The following is a 17551-nucleotide window of genomic DNA, read 5'->3' as shown; positions in this document are numbered from 1 at the left end:
TAAACTGGAATGACGGATGGGACTATCAAAATAAAATGGTTGAGCATGAAAAGGAAACATTTTAAAAATAAATCAAGGAAATGGAGATTCTCATTTTACCTCTGCACTTCTTATCAATCTCTAGAGTGTCCTGTGTAAAGCAGTATTTAGTTTGAGTTCTGGAACAGTCTAAGTAGGCAAAAAACTTAATATCTCACTAAATATCAGGATCTTTTGTGTGAGACTTGTTTTGCAAACTGTCAAAATTATCTTCTTTTAAAAAGAAGGTATTCTTATATTCATCTAATGAATTTTTGACATTTAAAAAGCTTATCCTGTCCATTTTTTAATCTTACCTTTTCAGGTAACATTATTGAGATGTGTTTTCACTGGTCTTCACAGCCATCATTCTAAATGGTAGCAGAAAAGTAGAAGTACCAACGTTTATGTAAATGATCTCTTATCACTGAAGCTGTAGGTTGTCCAAAATTTCTTGCCATTAAAAGCAATGCTATAATAGAATACTGTTCATACAGCATTTTTGTAATCAGGATCTTTTCCCAAGGAGGGTTTCTAGAAGTAGGGTTACTAGGTCTCAATATGTATCTACTATCTGCAGACTGTAAACTTTTGTGGGGAGAAACATTTACAGTTACACAGACCAGAAATGAATGACAAATCTACATGTACAGAATCTGATCCTCTAAATGCATAATAGAGAACATTTGTTGAGACCCTCCCTAGATAGGAGGTACTGTGCTAGGGAGATATTGTGGATACATTATTCAAATTCTTATTATATGAACAAGTGTATGCCTATGTCTGATTTATTTATATGCTAGTGATATATAACCCATCATCACATCAAGTACATTTGGGAGTCGGTGGAAGAACCAAGATATGGCAGTTGTGTGTCACGCAATCTTGTTCCTAGTGTTTGTAGAGAAGGATAATATCACCTTGAATCTTTTCAACTATGAGCTTTTATATTTATAATACATTTAAGAGAGCCCAGTGTTATTGTACAAAGACAAATATTATGTAGAAACACCCCTGATGTTATGCTTGGTAATATTGCAGTATTTCAGGATGACTGCTGTGTCTGGCTGCCTTGCTGATGTTTTGAGAGCTGATGTCAATCTATTGTTTATGTCCATTCCATGGGAGGAGATACATTTTTACTTCAAATGGAAGTCTGGTTCTGCAAGCGCAAGAAGGCAACTGTCTAGTAGCCTGAGGGTGAATCGACAGCTGCAAGGCCACCCACGCGTTAAGGACACAGCTCTCAGCTGTCTCTCCATTCGGAGCCCCAGTTGGTCCTGACCCCATACAAATTTGGTGTTCTTGCTTTGATGTTTATGAAACGATTGCATTTAAAATGCAGGATAATGATTCAGGGGTTAGAGAAACTGTTATTTATACAAATGTGGTTAACACCTCATCATTTTAAACTGGCTGCTGCTAATAATGCTCATTATGCTCTTTGTTTTCTGTTTTTTTGCCCAAATCTGCAATCTACATTTGCTCTGGCAGGATGTCAAGTGTGTGTTAGAACAGCCTGGAACTGCTGGACAACTCTAGAGCCCTGCAACTAAAGGTGCTTCTTCAGGGAACCTCCAACCTTACATGGTATCTGATAAATCTGTGAACCTGGCAGTTCTCCAGATGTCCTTTTTCACCTATTATAAGTCAGTAAGACTTGTGAGTCAGTAAGATTTGATTTTCTTGTAGAAAATCAGTAAGATTCAAAGTTTGGTGTATTCATTCTAAAAGCTGCAGATGACTGCACTAAAAAAATGAAATGTTGTTTGTTATTAACAGTGGCCTCACATTTAAGGAAATAGTTACCTGAGGAAATAATGTAATTATAAAGCAACTTAATATATCTTCTTCAAAATACAAATAGTGAAAAAAATAACAATTTAATCAATAAAATTACACCAATATTCGTACACTTAAACTGTATCCATAAAAGTTTATCAGAAGAACTCATAGACAGGATTTCAAATTTTACTGATATATTATCAGACTAAATATATGCTAACGGCATTCTCTTTATAATTAGAGAGACCACCACTAGCCACACATAGCTTTTAAAATTTAAAGTAAGTAAAATTTAGAACTCTATTCCTTTGTATCACTACAAAGAGCACTTAACAGAAAGCTCATTATGTACCCCTGCAACTGGAGGGAGGGCACTAAAAGAGGGAAGAGGTGAGCAGTGCTGGACTAGTTATTCTAGACAAAATAAAACACGTTCTGTAACTGTCTTTGAGGATCTCTCTTCTGAGCACAGAAGGTTCATCACGTATCTGGATAAAAAGACCTAAATTGTAACTCCCTGAAATTATGCTTAGTAGGCTGGATGAAAATGTTAATGTGGTTCTCTAAGCTAGAAAGCACTCTTTAGAAAATCTAAAATTATTTAAGAAGCATTAGAAGAAATCTATTTTACAAAATTCTGATTAGATTCATTACAACTTAGTATTTTGTTAAACATCAATCATGGTTCTAAATGTCTTACCATGAACTTCAAAGACCATCTACTTCCAAATCTGTTCATAGGTCCTCTAAATTAATTCATTTAATCAATTTCAGAAAAGTTCACCCAGTGAAAAAGTTCACCAGGCCTACCTTTGCTGCAGTCACTAAGATTCATCTATCCAGCTGGCCAAAATTCAGACTCCTGTTTCCTTGGGAAGAGAATGAGAGACGTCCTTGTAGGCATGGAATAGTTCTATTGTTTCCGAAATTTGCTCACCCCAAATAGTCTCCATATTCATATCTGCAGGGCTTAACAGTTCCTACCTATCACCAACATACTGAACAGAAACAAATGGTACATTAATCCTAAGAGATGAATTTATGGAAGGAACAGAATGAATTCTTCTTCCTTCACTTAACTTTCTAATTTTATTAAAGCCAAGAAACAATGGTAAAGTTATTCCACAAAGTTAAAAACGTAAGATTTGCTATTTTACACACTGCTATAGATTGAATATGTATCTTCCCAAATTCATTTATTAAAGCCCTAATCCGCAATGTAATGGTATTTGGAAGCAGAGCCCTTTCAAAGGTAAATTAGGTCACCAGGGTGGAGCCCGCATGAATGAGATTAGCGTTCTTATAAAAGAGACTGAGAAAAGATGATCTCCCTTCTCACCAAGCAAAGACAAAGCAAGAAGTCAGCTGTCTGCAAATCAGAAAGAGAGCTCTCACCAGACATCAAATTTGCTGGCACCTCAATCATGGGACTTCCCATCCTATAGAACTCTGAGGAAACTTTGTTGTTTTAGCCACCCAGTCTACGATATTCTGCTATAGCATCCATGGCTAAGGCAGACAGATAGACACATGCTTAAGAAACTTATAAATGTCCAAAAATATGTCTACTAATTTTTCAAATGTTTACTTTACTATTTTTTAAAAAATTTGTTTATTGGAGAGGGAGAGGGAGAGTCTCCCAAGGAGGCTGCACTGAGAGTGGAGCCCTACTGAAACTCAATCTCACAACTCTGAGATCACAACCCTGAGATCATGACCTGAGCCCAAACCAAGAATCAGAGGCTCAACTGACTGTACGTACCACTCAGGTGCTCCTCAAATGTTTATTTTATAAGTGAAATTCATGTTGCACAAACATAGCAACATACTAAATACAATAACTGTCTTCTAAAGTCATTAAAAAGCCTGAAAAAATAAAACTTCCATCCCATTTCACTTATTTCTCTTTTCAACACATTTATAAAACTTCACGATAAAAATAACAAAAAATAAGTAAACGTAAGGGAAAAAAGTTATCCAAAAGTTTGCAAAAATATGGCCTTATTTATTTGATCTCCTCCTTTCTCTTTTATAGAAAGACTTATGCTCTTTGGAAATTTCATTACAGGCGAAACTTCCTTAGGCCTTCTAGGTCTTTAACTCCTTAAAAATGCAATTTTTATCTTCAGTTTGTCTGTGTTTCTGTTCACACTTCAACCTTACGACGCCTCTGCTGTTATATGTTTAACTAGAACATCTTTAGGCATTTATGAACTGTAATCAAATGGCTTTGTAATGAAGTACTGTACTCTCACTGCCTGAAGACCAGCACAGGGGGCAGGATTAGGTGGAAGCCACTGAATATTAAGCATATTCATATATGCAAAACACAGTGATCAAAAGAGCCCTAAGAGGTTTCCCAGAATATAAACATTTCCTTTTCACTCTCTTGTAGTACACAAAATATTTTAAAGAATTTGGGACTAACCCTCCAAGAAACCTGGAACCTCCTCCCGAGTCATTTTCAGCTGTGGGCACTGAAGGTGAGCCTCTGATCCATTCCATCTAAAGGGCTTCCACCTTATGCTTTTCAATGAGTAGAATAATATTTGCTCTATGTAGAATCTAAGCAACTTGAAAATAAATTCAGTATGCAGACGCCAACCTAAAGTGATAAACTACTAAGATGAATCTAAGTGTTTCAACCTAAAACAGGTATTAATTTTGACTTTGAGAATTCAATGCCTAAAAACAATTAATAACCAATACTAACCTATGCTAAATATTGACAACGTTCACCACAGCCATCTAAATATCCAGATAAGGGGATAAGATAATGCCTAGTTACTAGTTACCTGGTTACTATTTTCCATAGTCTTTCTAAAAAATAAAAATAACCTTTTTATTGCTATATTACTCTAAATAGTTAACAAAATAAAATCCAAATATTGTTACATTTAGACAAATTAGGGGGGATCTAGAAATGTGGTTTTCTTTTCCCTCCTTAACTCAAAGACAATGTAGGAAGATGGAATGGATGCAGAATTATCTGACTGATGTGAGAAGAATGTAGATAAAATACTTAGGGTAGAGGTAACAAAGCTAGAATATTTAAAACATCTCAAGATATATGTTTGGTTTCTAAAATATAGGTTTCTATAAAATATAGATTTATATTAATATATGATGGTATTTTGCCTACATATTGTAGAGCCAAGATGCAGCACAACTAATATACATAAAATATCCCAAGATGCAGCAAAACTAATATACATAAAATATCCCATTTTTACGATAGAAATTATTTCATGTACTTTGAATATGCTTTATAGCCTTCTAACATAAGTGATAAAATTTTTTTCTTATACTGGCAACTCATCTTTATTTTGGAATAAAATGATTTCTGAGAGGGAAAAACTCTGCATATATTCTCCTATTTTCAGTTAAAAAAATCTTGCCCAATTTTTCAAAATTAAACCAAAAACTATGTGAGTATATGTTTTGAAAGCGCTCCAGTAAATGAAAAGTTATTTACCCATTTCTATCACCCCAATGTACTATCTGGAAGAATGTTAGCCAAGTTTTAATATGATTCAGAATAAGATAAAAGAAAAAAAAGAAGAAGTATAATCTTTAATTCTGGGGAGAAAAAAATTTTTAACTGCTGCAAAGAATTATTTTTCAAAATTATGCATGTGTTAAGTTAAAATATTCATCTGTGTTACAAAATATGATACTTAGCACTCTCATTATTTGGAGGAGTATCTGCTCACATTTATTTATATTATTATTATTTATATATATTGCCCTGACGAAATGGTAGTTCTATAATTTAATAAAACACTAAAGTTCAAAAGTTGGGATAAATACAAGAATACATTTTGAGCTTTGCTGGCTTAATCACTTGGTATCACATTATAACAAATATCAAGCCATGGACTAATTTAACCTTGCATATGTAAACGCATAGAACACTCAAATGGGTTTGAAAATATAAACATTTCTGCTCCAGCATAAGTCTGAGGGGAGGATGCAAGTATATACAAATGAGTAGTAGAAGGGAACTATTTTTATTATGGGGAATATGGGAAAAGGAATGGATCCTTTTTTTAAAAAGGAACAGATCACATTTATTAAACAATTCCTTTATAAACTTTAGATCTTAAACCAAGTCTCACAGAAATTTTGGGATTATACTAAACAGTCTTATTTTCTTTTTTGTTTAACATCTAGATACTGTCACCCAATTTAATCATGTTTAAGGGAACAACAAGGAACCAAATCTCCAAACAGATGGGAGTATTCTGATGCAGAATACCTGCAGTCTCACTCGACCATTTCACTGGTCAGCCAAACCATAAAAGAGAACTTAAGCTAACTTAAATATTAGGGAAAAGGGGGGTGTGAGTGGCTAAAACATGTCAAATATGCTTTCTAAGAAATTATGCCTCACTGAGAGAGGCATAAACATGAGAATCTCCACCTCAGTAAATCTCATGCTATTTTGTTATAAACTAACACTTAAATCTAAATCATTATGTATGGTTTAGCATATAAAGGGACATAATAGAAACGTAGAGACTTAAATGTTCTTAAATCTTATTTACCAGAACTTCTAAAAACGAAATCATCACCCTGAATCAGAAATATTATCATTTTAAATTTCACTACAGAGATTTTCTCAATAGCATACCAAAACAAATACCAAAACTTCCTTTCACAAAAGCACACATACATAGGACTAATAAGTTGGAAAGCAGAAAAATATAGATTTCAAGGAGTTCATTTTAATTATAAAAAGCACTGTATTTCTAGAAACTGCTGACACTGAAAGAAAACACCAATATCCATGACCAAGATGTAAACTTAAAATGATCCTGGCAAAAATGTGCATCTTGCTGGTCAAGCAAAAATACTTCTTTTACAAATGTTTGAGAAACAATGCTTAAAATCATACATGGTTTGAAAAACCTAATTTTAACAAAGTTTTCATGTAAAGAGAAAACATCAAAGTTGGTAATAGTAAAAGTCTTTTGGTGTTCTTACAAGTGATAGCTTCAGAACTGCCCAACTTTGAGAGCATCAAGTATTTTTCTAGGAAAAATACAATGATCATACATTGGGTTTCCTCTGGTCTTATGTATCAAAGTCACTTCCAGACCCTGGTTCACTGTTATCCACGCCATCACTTTCTTTGTCCCAGTCTTTCATGGACGCTCCCATCATGAAATCATCACGTAAGATTGTCCATCCAGGGCTCTCTTCTGATTTTGCTTCAGTCTGAGGACAATTACAGAAACAAAATATCAAAAGGCAATTTAATCATAAGGAAATAAAAAAGCCCAAGCTACAAAACAAACTTATCAACACTTAGTTTCACAACAGGAATGAAAACAAGTTATAATTTATAAACTATGATATATGCACACATAGGTAACAGAACAATATGTTAACAAGCTATTTTAACCCCATAAAAGAATCATGAAAAAAAAAAAAAAAAGAATCATGGAGGCAAATTTTTTTTTCTTGGCAGGGGGAGGGATTATAGTGAAATGTAGGTTTGTTATCAATTTTTGAAATTTGGCAATCAAAACAGACTTAAATATTATTTAATGCTTAGTGATTAGAAAAATGCTGGCAAATTATTTTAAAACAAATAGAAATTGAGCAAAGGCTTTTAACATATAATAAAAGAGAGAAAAGGGGACTAACTTGGTACTGTGTTAGGTTTTTATAGATGCTATCTCTATTTAACATTTGATAGAAATGTGAACCAAATGTTCTTTATTTAGGTTATGATCTCACTGCCTGACCTAATCATGGAATCAAAAGACTAATCACATGCTAAAACTATAAATAACTGAAGCAGGCAATAAACATAATAGGTAGTCGATTCATTTTGCTTATTTATAGGATTTACATAAAACTATATATAACCGCCTAAAAATTACAGCCATTCATTTCATGGTACAACAGTACCACCTTGTGGTATTAATTAAGTATTACAATATATGCAGAACTTCCAAACTTTGGGATTTCCTTCCTTCATTCCACAAATATTTACTGAGAACTGTGTGTCAAGCACTGTTCTTAGTGTTGGAAATATACTAACGAACAAAACAAAATCCCTGTCTTCCTGGAACTAACAGTCTATGCCTTTCTGTTTATACCATTCATAGAACACCACGCTGGAAAAATTTCCCTAGTTATGCAAGAACCCATGATATTTGGCTAGAAAATAGTGTTATCTTTATGGGATCTATTAACCACAAAAAGAACAGCTTTTAAGAAAAGAGATATTAAAGACATTTTCTAGGTTACAAGAGATTACTTATCTAATTCTGCTGAAGCTATCTTTTACTTTAAAAAACATAGCCCTGAAACAGTCATTCCATTTAGGAAAAAAAGGATGCCATTACAAAATAAAAAATATCCTATTGGATAACTCCCATCTTCTTGGGATCAAAGAATCAAGCAAAGCCTGTACCAAAATATAATATAAAGACTGTAGAGTATATATATGTGAGTAAAGATTTCAGAATTGACTGAAATAGCATACTTTGTACTGTAATTTAACATAAAGAAAGGAAAAAAAAATCTGTGTCAAAAACCAACAGTAAAACAGTTAGTTGCAAAGCCTCTCATACTACAGCGAGAGGGGAGTAATCAGGCTTACACCCTCCCATCCCTCATTTCTACAATATCAAACCTACCTTCCTAAAACTCTTCTTGTCTGTTAAGTTACCTAACTGGATAAAAGGCTATTTTCTTTGATTCAACTCAAGTTTTCTTTGCCAATCTCCTCACCTTAAGTAGGAGAAAGAGCTGTTCCCTTGAGGAGATCCACTTAGCTACAACAATTAAAGCACCTCTCCTGCCAAATTAATCATTTCAAGTTTTCCAGTAAAACCTAAAAAGTGCATGCTTCCTGGTATAGCCATGTGCAAGTTACTGACAGATAAAGACTTACCCAGACATTAATGTTTGTGTTTACATATGAATATGCACAATCTCAATGGTAAACTTCCTTGTTCAGACAACTGTATCCAACATGCTTTCAACATATCACCAACCACGAAAAGGCAGATCCCACGTGACTGAGGTCAACACAGACTGTTTCTACATGAGAACTCATCCTGACAGCCTACTTCTTTGGGACTGAGTTACTCCTCTACTAGGCAGCACCATAAAAATTGTTAGTACCCGAATAAAGGAGGGACAGAAAAAGGGTAGGACAAGGACAAAGCCTGAAAGGGGTAGTTCAGAAAGAAAGAAAAGAACCAAAATGGACCAAAGGGAAGGATTCATTAACTAAAATGTTGAGACCAACTGTCCTGCATGCTTGTCTTGAAAAAACACTGGGTAAACATGTATTTCAGACAAAGAGAACAGTAACAATAAACTCAAAGATTTTAGAATTGGGAAATCCAATGTTAGAAACCTTACTGGATGTTTTATAAACTGCCATCAACCAAGCTCTCACATTAGAGTGAGATTTTCATACTGTGAAGCAACAATATGAAGGAAAAAAAAAAAAAAAAACAGACCATAGAAAAATTAGCACAAACTAGTATGGGTTAATATATTTTAAAAACAGGTGTTTTCTATGTTTGTCCTAATGGCAGCTCAAGAAAGAAAACTGTTCTGAAGACAACAGAAGGACTCTTTACTTTCTCTGCCTACCTTTGCTAAAGAAATACATAGTAATAAAAAAAGGCAGGGGGAGGAGATGGGGGCCCACATAAGGTGGCAGTTTGAACATAAACAACTAGTCTTGCTCAACTGCAAAACTCAATAAAATACAGTTGTTTTAAATAAAATCTGTTGTTTTAAAGATATAATCCACAAGGACAAGATCCAAAGAAACAATAGCAACAGTGTGGAAGTAAGATGGACTGACTAGTAGAAATTGTCTTGGCAAACCCAAGAAAGCTGACTCCTAAGACTACAATTGTCAAGCTGCAACCAACCCAGTTTACACTTCAGAATCTTAAAAAAAAAAAAAAAAAAACTACCAAGCAACCAGCAAAACCCCCAGGAACTAGCATTTACTGGATACTTTACAAAGTGAGGGTAGGAATGGAAGGATCAGAATAAAGAGAACTTAGGTGAACCTTTTGATGAGAAACAATCAGATCTCTGGATTCCCTTCCCATTCCACACCAGCTAAGTGGAAGACTGAAATTTTAACCTCTGGAGAGCTAATGGGCTTACTAGATGAAGGCATAGGTACAGTACCAGAAACAGAGCATTAAGTTATAACCCTCAGCTCCTAAGAATGAGTCCCAACCCTCTTCTCACACTGGGCTCCCCAAAATGCTGGGAGGCAGACCTTTTCCTTCAGGAAGGAAATCAGGAATACTCTAGAGAAAATCTGGCCAGTTGCTAATAAATAAGCCATGGAGAGAATGCTATACAAAGCAAATGTCAAACAGACAACATCCACATGGCTCAGAACTTCAACTGCCTCTTTGGGATTACTTGTTCTAAATCATGAACAGGCAACTAAGGACTATCAGAAAGAAAACAGAGAGTAACAAACACAAACATTTAGAAAGCAACCTGAAGAAAAACAAAACTCTTCAAAAAGAAGAAAATTTAGGGAAAATACCGTTAATATCCTCAAAGAGTTCTGAGATTATTATAGCACATCCACAAAACAAGAGCAGTTGCTATTTGAAAAGAAACATTAAGAGAATAACAAGGAGCTTGAAATTAAAAACATGATGGCAGGAACATAAAATCAATACAAGGGTGAGAAGATAAAGCTGAGGAAATCATCCAGAAAATAAGAGTAAAAAGAAAAAAGTGATGGAAAACAGAATTAAGGTAATAATTGGAGAACCAGTCCACGAGGTTCAACATACAAATAGCAATTACACAGAGAGAATGCAAATATGGAGGGAAGGAAAATCAATGAAATATTTCAAAACAATATTCTCAAAGAAAAGAACACACGCTTCCAGAATGAAAAGAGCCCTCCTGAATGTCTGAAACACAAAAGAAAAATTGACACATCAAGGATATAGTGGAAAATGTCAGAAGAATAGGTGCTAAAATAATATCCTATAAGCTTTCAGAAAGAAAACAAACAAAAAAAAATAAAATAAAAAATAAAAGAAAGAAAACAAACAAGTCACATACTTAAAGATCTATCAAAATAGATACAGATTTTCCTATAAGCAACCCAGAAGCAAAAAAGCATGAGACAAATTCTTTCAAAATGCTGAAGGAAAATAATTTCCATCTGAAAATTCAATATTGAGATATATTGTTATCCAAGTAGAGGAGAGAACAGAGGTACTTTCAGACATATAAAGTATCCAAAAGTTTACTTCTTATTAAGCCTATCTCAGGAAACTACTGAGAATGTCCTCCACAAAAATGCAGAGTAAACCAAGAAGAGAAAGACACTGGGAGAGAAAAAGTAGGAGGTCCACAAGGAAGAGAAGGGAATTTCCAGGATGAGAGTAAATGGAGACTCTGGAGTGGTAACTAAACGTCAGACAGATAGACAATCTGGATCATGGCAAAAACATTGGAGGTTATGCTTTACCAAAACAGTGGGAATAAGCCAAGAAAGAAATGAGATCCAGTAAATACGAAATCCAATCCAGGAGAAATTCCAAGGATCACAAAAAAATTTAAGTCACAGGATGACAACTAGTTGAAGCACCCCAAGAGAGCAATCACCCAGAAAAAGGAGAATGAGGGACTCTAGGAGAGAATATCTCAAAGAAAATAATTATAATTGATATTATTACCTGAGATAATTTGATTTTGAAAAATTAAACTAAGAAAATTACATATGAAAATCAAGGTAATTAACTTCAGGAAAAACAAAGAAAGGATAGTTAAGAATAGAGAGATGCATAAATGCCAATGTAACTAGCTAAAGGAGTAAAAAGTAGTTGTCCCAGAATATGCAAAATGTGGCCTTTTAAACCACATGGATAAGTAAAAATTAATTTAAAATTAAATAGGAAAAAACAGGACAGGAGAAACTATTCGTTGATCATTTCCACAAATTCTAAGCTTACAAGCCTCCTCTAAGATCTTCCCAAAATATCTCCCCCCAAGACACGCTTCTGCTTTTGTTAACCATGATTCTGATTCTGTTTCCCTTTCTAACTTACCCAAGGGAAAAAAAATGTTAAAAACATGAATTATACTATGAAGCTATTATGTGCCAGTTTATATAATACTGCCTTACTTCTAATTCTCTTTAAGATTCCTACCCAGAAAAAAAAAAAAAAAAAAAAAAAGATTCCTACCCAGAAAGCAATTGTTTTTCTCATCTTATATAAGAAAACTAAGGCTCAAAGAAGCAAAGCAGCTTACTCAAGTTCAGTTAATAATAATTGGCTGAGTCAATACTCAAACCCAAATCCATGATTTCAAAGTCTAAGTTATTTCCATAATACTATAAGTGCTCTAAAACGTAATCAGTTAAGAACACTATTTATTAGTACATCACTTGTTATGACCTATAAATTACATGGTAGAATGAGTACTAAAATACACTGAAAATGACTGAATATGTTTAAGATAATTTCTGTAAAAGTCAGAACTTCAAGGGTGCCCAGGGTCCTGGAATGAAGCCCAGTGTCAGGATCCCTGCTCAGAGGGGAGTCTGCTTCTCCCTATCTCTCTGCCCATCCCCCTCCACTTGTGTTCTCTCAAATAAATATAATCCTTAAAAAAATAAAAATTAAAAAGCTAAACTTTTTTATTTATATTGTACAATATTTATAAAATTATATTGTAATTATATTGAATTATATTGATTCAATAAATTGAATTCAATAAATTATATTGAAATTTATATTGTACAACAGATTTACATACTATCTATTTACTACTGTCTCTTTTCCACAAAGATAATTTACTATTAAGGCAGAAAATTTCCTGAATACTTAGGGCATCCAAAAAGAAAAGGTGGACGAGAAATTAATATAAGAAAAGAAGAGGGGCACCTGGCTGGCTCAGTCAGTTAGCATCTGCTTCAGCTCAGGTCATGATCCCATGTTGGGCTCCCTGCTCTGTGGGGAGCATGCTTCTCCCTCTGACTCTCCCTTCCGCTGTGCTCTTTCTCTCTCAAATAAATAAATAATTTCTTAACTAATAAATAAATAAACAGAAAACAATAAGGCTGAGGGAAACTCCAAATGAGTCCTTCATTGGAAAAACTCGCCTAGGGTGATTCCTAAATAGATTTCAGTACATGTTAAGACATCCTGAGAAATAGGGTTTGTTTGTTTGTTTGTTTGTATGTTTGTGGTTTTTTTGCTTGTAAAATGGAGGTAGGGGTAATTTGATGTATTACTTTTTTTTTTTTTTTTTTTTTTTTATGATAGTCACACAGAGAGAGAGAGAGAGGCAGAGACATAGTCAGAGGGAGAAGCAGGCTCCATGCACCGGGAGCCCGACGTGGGATTCGATCCCGGGTCTCCAGGATCGCGCCAGGGGCCAAAGGCAGGCGCTAAACCGCTGTGCCACCCAGGGATCCCTGATGTATTATTTTATACTAGAATGCAAACCAACAGAGTTCTGGATTTGAATCACAGTTAATTATTGATTACAATACTAAAAATCAGGAAGTTTAGAGGTCCAGAATACATATTGCAAAATATAGTTTAACCATACTATACAGGTTAGGCACAGATATTTACTATCATGATATGGAAGTTGTAGTAAGTACAGGCTGAAATGACCAAAATTTTGTAGCTTGTGAAACCTGTCCAGTGTTGCTGCAAGGCAGTACTAATTCAATTACCTAAAGCAACCTACAAGATAACTCTCTGGGCCTATATCAACTGAAAAGTAAAACTGATTAAATGCAAAAACATAATAAAAACCACATGATGCAAGAAAACTAAATAGTCCCTACTCTCATTGGCCTGGTTTTATACAATATTTAACCAAGATCATACAGAAGCAGTCTTCGTCTATTTTGAAGATGAAGACAACACTTAAAAATGTTAATCAGCTACCATATATCAGCAGCTATTGAAAACTAAAAAACAGAGGTTTGGAATTATTCATTAGTCTAATACTAAATAATTAAGAGCTTAATCTCATTTCAATTCTGAAGGGGAAAATTAAAGTCAAATCCTAAAACAATAAGCAATATAATCACATCTATATTTAGCAATCAGCAATAGTTGTGATCTCATTGCTTTCCCTAAGAATGTTCAGCTTTCATTTTAATTTAGTTTTAGCTAAATTAAAAAAGGTTCTTAACACACTGGATAAATTCATCTTAATCTTTGTTGTTGTAAATTTTTTGTAAAGCTATTTATAGTTGTAGTTAGTAATCTCCCCTCTAACTGATTAAAGCCTATCTGAAAGTTCAGCTGGCGAAATGAAGGATATATGGGAAATCCCTTTATAAAAAGATATATTCTGGTAGAAATCAACAGTAGTGATAGACTCAAATCTTTAGAATATGAATAAAAACACCAATGATTTTCTCATCATGCCAGATATTAAAACATCCTACTAACCGTAAAGGATTGAAAATGTAATCATAAAGGGTTGAAATTTTCAATCTGGAAGGTACAAGAGTTCTAACAAAGAACCTACGGATTCAAGGTTATATGGAGGATCCAGTATCAACACAAACTCAACTTTTCTCGGACTCTCAAAGAATTCTTAGAAATTCCTAATTGTCTAGATCAATTTATGCCTTCTTCATTTCTTCACAAACTTGTTTTAGTTCATTTTAACTGTTTTACTAGGATGGTATTCCAGGCAACAAGCCCATTTGGGCTTTGTTTTTAACTATTGTATAGTTTCCAGATTCTTGTACACTTTACAAATTTAAATGGGTAACTTATAAGATCCAAGCAAGCTAAAAAAGCATTTGGTAAGATATCCAAGGAAAAAAGATCAAGATGCTGAAATTACATCACCTTTAGTTATAGTCCAAGCACATGTTAAATGTATAGAGTTCTCTAAGAAAACCTAAATTCTGTATAGCTTTCCAAGAATTCAGGCCTAATACTACTAAAAAATATGCTTCTTTGATGTTTTTTTTTTTCATCTGCTGCACTATTTTTTGTTTTAATTTCATTTGCTGCCCTTGATTTTACAATGGACTTAATACTTAAGCCTTACCTCAAAGTGGTTTTATTTGGTGGCTTCCATTCTAACTTGCTATCTATACAGCTAATTTCACAGAATTAAAGTTTGAGGAAACATTCCTGCAATCCAGATGTTCCTCATTGTTTATAATCTCTTAGTAGCTGTTAGTAAGTTAAAGCTGACTAAACTGCCTAAAAGACAAATGTAACACCTCAAGGAGCCTTTTGACACAAGTGCTCTATGTATTTTTAGACTCCATTAAGAGCTTGAAACATTGAGAATACACTCAGTCTCTTAAAGCATATCATTCTTCTTTTATCAACTTTGTTATATAGCATATAGATGATAATTCAGGTTTATAAACAAATTAGTAGAGCTGTGAATTCATCTAGAAAATTGATACTGATGGTTTAATATCATAAATTTGTTAAAGAGCTTAAATGAGCAAACATGTAAAAGTACTCTATAAAACTATGAAACGTTATATAAATAAAACTGTTATATCTAGTAAAAATATGCATACTATCAATCTACCTACTAAATCAACAAAGATTTAAAAATAAATGGACTATCCTCACTAGAGCTCCCTGTAAAATGGGTGACTCTAGGTCTGGGCCACAGAAAATACAAGGTTTGGTGTGAGAGCTTTTGTCCCAGAAAGCAAGAAAGTACTCTAAGAAAAATGAGGTCATGTCAAAAGGGCACAAGAAGCTGGTTTGTACTGGTTCCCGTGGTCAGATCTGTGAATTTAAGCATCAAAAAAAGCATAATGATTCTAAAATATTGAACAGCTAGACATTCATACATCCATAATATTAAAGACAAAAACAAAAAGGTGGCAGGGGGGAGGTTCACTTGTCAGCACTGGAGATGACTGTTAAGCCAACTCCTTACTCTGGAACGCAGTAATTAAAAGGAATGATACACTAACCCCATCTTTTGGAATTTAAATTTATCCTGAGAAAAATAAATAGAAAAAATGAGAAAATCACCATTCTGTAAATTCCAGTAACATTTAACCATTTTAGTCAAGAATCATCAATTGATGCCAAAAGGTAAAAGATAGATGAGGAACAGTATATTTGCTTTTAAATTATTCATCCCATAAATTACTTTCTAACTATAAAAGGGAAAATGCACCTTTAATAAGGAAACATTTATTACCATTTTAACCAAATGAAAAACTACCATCACTAACATGGGGCATTCTTATAATGTGTCCCCTGATGTGATAGCATACTAAGTATACAGCATCTAAGTATCACACCTATCAGTTATGTTGAAGTTTAACCTAAATCCCCCCCAAAAAAATTTTAACCTAAATCCCCCCCTAAATCCCAACCTTTAGTCCTAATTTTGCGCTTACAGTAAAAGGGCACAGAGGAGCAAGTTGAAAGACACGATGAAATAATCAGATGGATTCAGAACCTGGACTCATTCTTCAAGCAAGACAACTGGTTTAGTTACAAATGAATCTTCTGAATTGTATGTAATGTGAATTTTATTTCAATGAACCTGTTTTTAAAAAAAGAAGTTCTAGGACACTACAGGGATAACCACCTTCAAATAATCATCCCCCAAAAAAACAAAAACTAGATGAGGAAGGAGATAGGCAGACAGCTCTTTAAAACAAACACATGGACAAGTGTCAACAATTTTAGAACTTAGATGATAGAAATACTGGTCTTTCAAACTTTCTCCCTGTTATAAAGAATTCCTTAAATGAGTTTAATGAGTTTGTTCCATGATTCTGAAATGTTTTAGTATGGAAATATTTTATCTTCCTTAACAGTTCTGAGAAATGAGATTTTAAAATCTATCAGTCTCCATGTGCTGCTACATATCCAATAAAGAGGATGTGAGATGCAGGAAAACTCAAGACAGAAAGCCATCTCTCTCATCATTCTTCTTAGAGCCTCAGTGGGTGACACGGTGGCTCATTAGCCAGCCCCACCTCTTGTAGCTCATCTGGGTGAGAGAAGGGAAGCATAGTTTTTGGTTCTGCTTCTAATGAAGTACCTCAGATCTTTTTAAGTAGCAGGCACAAATAGCTGATACAATTTTGGAGCAATGGGGACTGGGTTTTAAACCAGATTCCACCAATAACTATCAATGTGACTTGGGGCGAGTCACTTAATATTTCTGATTTGGAGTTTCTCACCTCTAAAATGAGAATTCTAGTACTTTTTAAAATGGTAATTATAAACAAATACCTTTCAAAGTGCCTGGCACAAAGCGAACACTAGCAAGTGCCCTCCCAGTCCCTCTACCACCATTCCTACTTACTAATGCCCCGGGTCATCACACATATGGCACAGAATTCCTAACTAGGGACATCTGTAATCTCCTAATGATGTTTCCGCACACTAGTCACAAAGATGAGAACATTCAAATATTGGAGTATGAAAGCAACCATTTAGAAATCAAACTTTCCTTGGTAAGTAAAATCTTGGAACAATTTAAGAAAGCATAGCTTAAAATGGGGAAGAGAAAGTGGACAAATTTCTAGGTCCTCAAAACCCATGTTTATTGTGTAAAAATCTGCAATATTAGACTAGATACACCTAAAATGAGAGAATTTTCCAAATATAAACATAATTTTTATTAAATTATTGGACAAATTTTTGATTATCCAATACTTGTAAGTACTAACAGGTTTTCACATTTGTTTCCAACTTTAGATTCACCTTTGACTACTGTTAGGAAAACTAAGTACTAAATA

At 34.1% G+C, this 17551-nt stretch overlaps 1 protein-coding gene and 1 long non-coding RNA gene across 2 annotated transcripts in view; one reads left to right on the top strand and one right to left on the bottom strand.

Annotated features, from left to right (window-relative positions):
- Nucleotides 1-4203: 4203 nt before the first annotated feature.
- LOC118353543 (uncharacterized) lies at nucleotides 4204-12568 on the top strand. Its single transcript, XR_004812682.2, has 2 exons — nucleotides 4204-4286; nucleotides 9369-12568. It is a non-coding gene; the product is annotated as an uncharacterized LOC118353543 (long non-coding RNA).
- The window catches only part of RRP15 (ribosomal RNA processing 15 homolog), a 38776-nt gene continuing 27735 nt past the window's right edge, over nucleotides 6511-17551 (bottom strand). The window contains exon 5 of the mRNA XM_025420985.3: nucleotides 6511-7023. Coding sequence (XP_025276770.1) covers nucleotides 6880-7023 — 144 coding nt within the window. The 3' untranslated portion in view covers nucleotides 6511-6879. The remainder of the gene's footprint in view (nucleotides 7024-17551) is intronic.

The sequence above is a fragment of the Canis lupus genome, chromosome 38 (genome assembly GCF_003254725.2).
Source record: "Canis lupus dingo isolate Sandy chromosome 38, ASM325472v2, whole genome shotgun sequence".
NCBI lineage: Eukaryota > Metazoa > Chordata > Mammalia > Carnivora > Canidae > Canis > Canis lupus.
The sequence above is the reverse complement of the archived record's forward strand: the minus strand, read 5'-3'. Positions and strand labels throughout refer to the sequence as shown.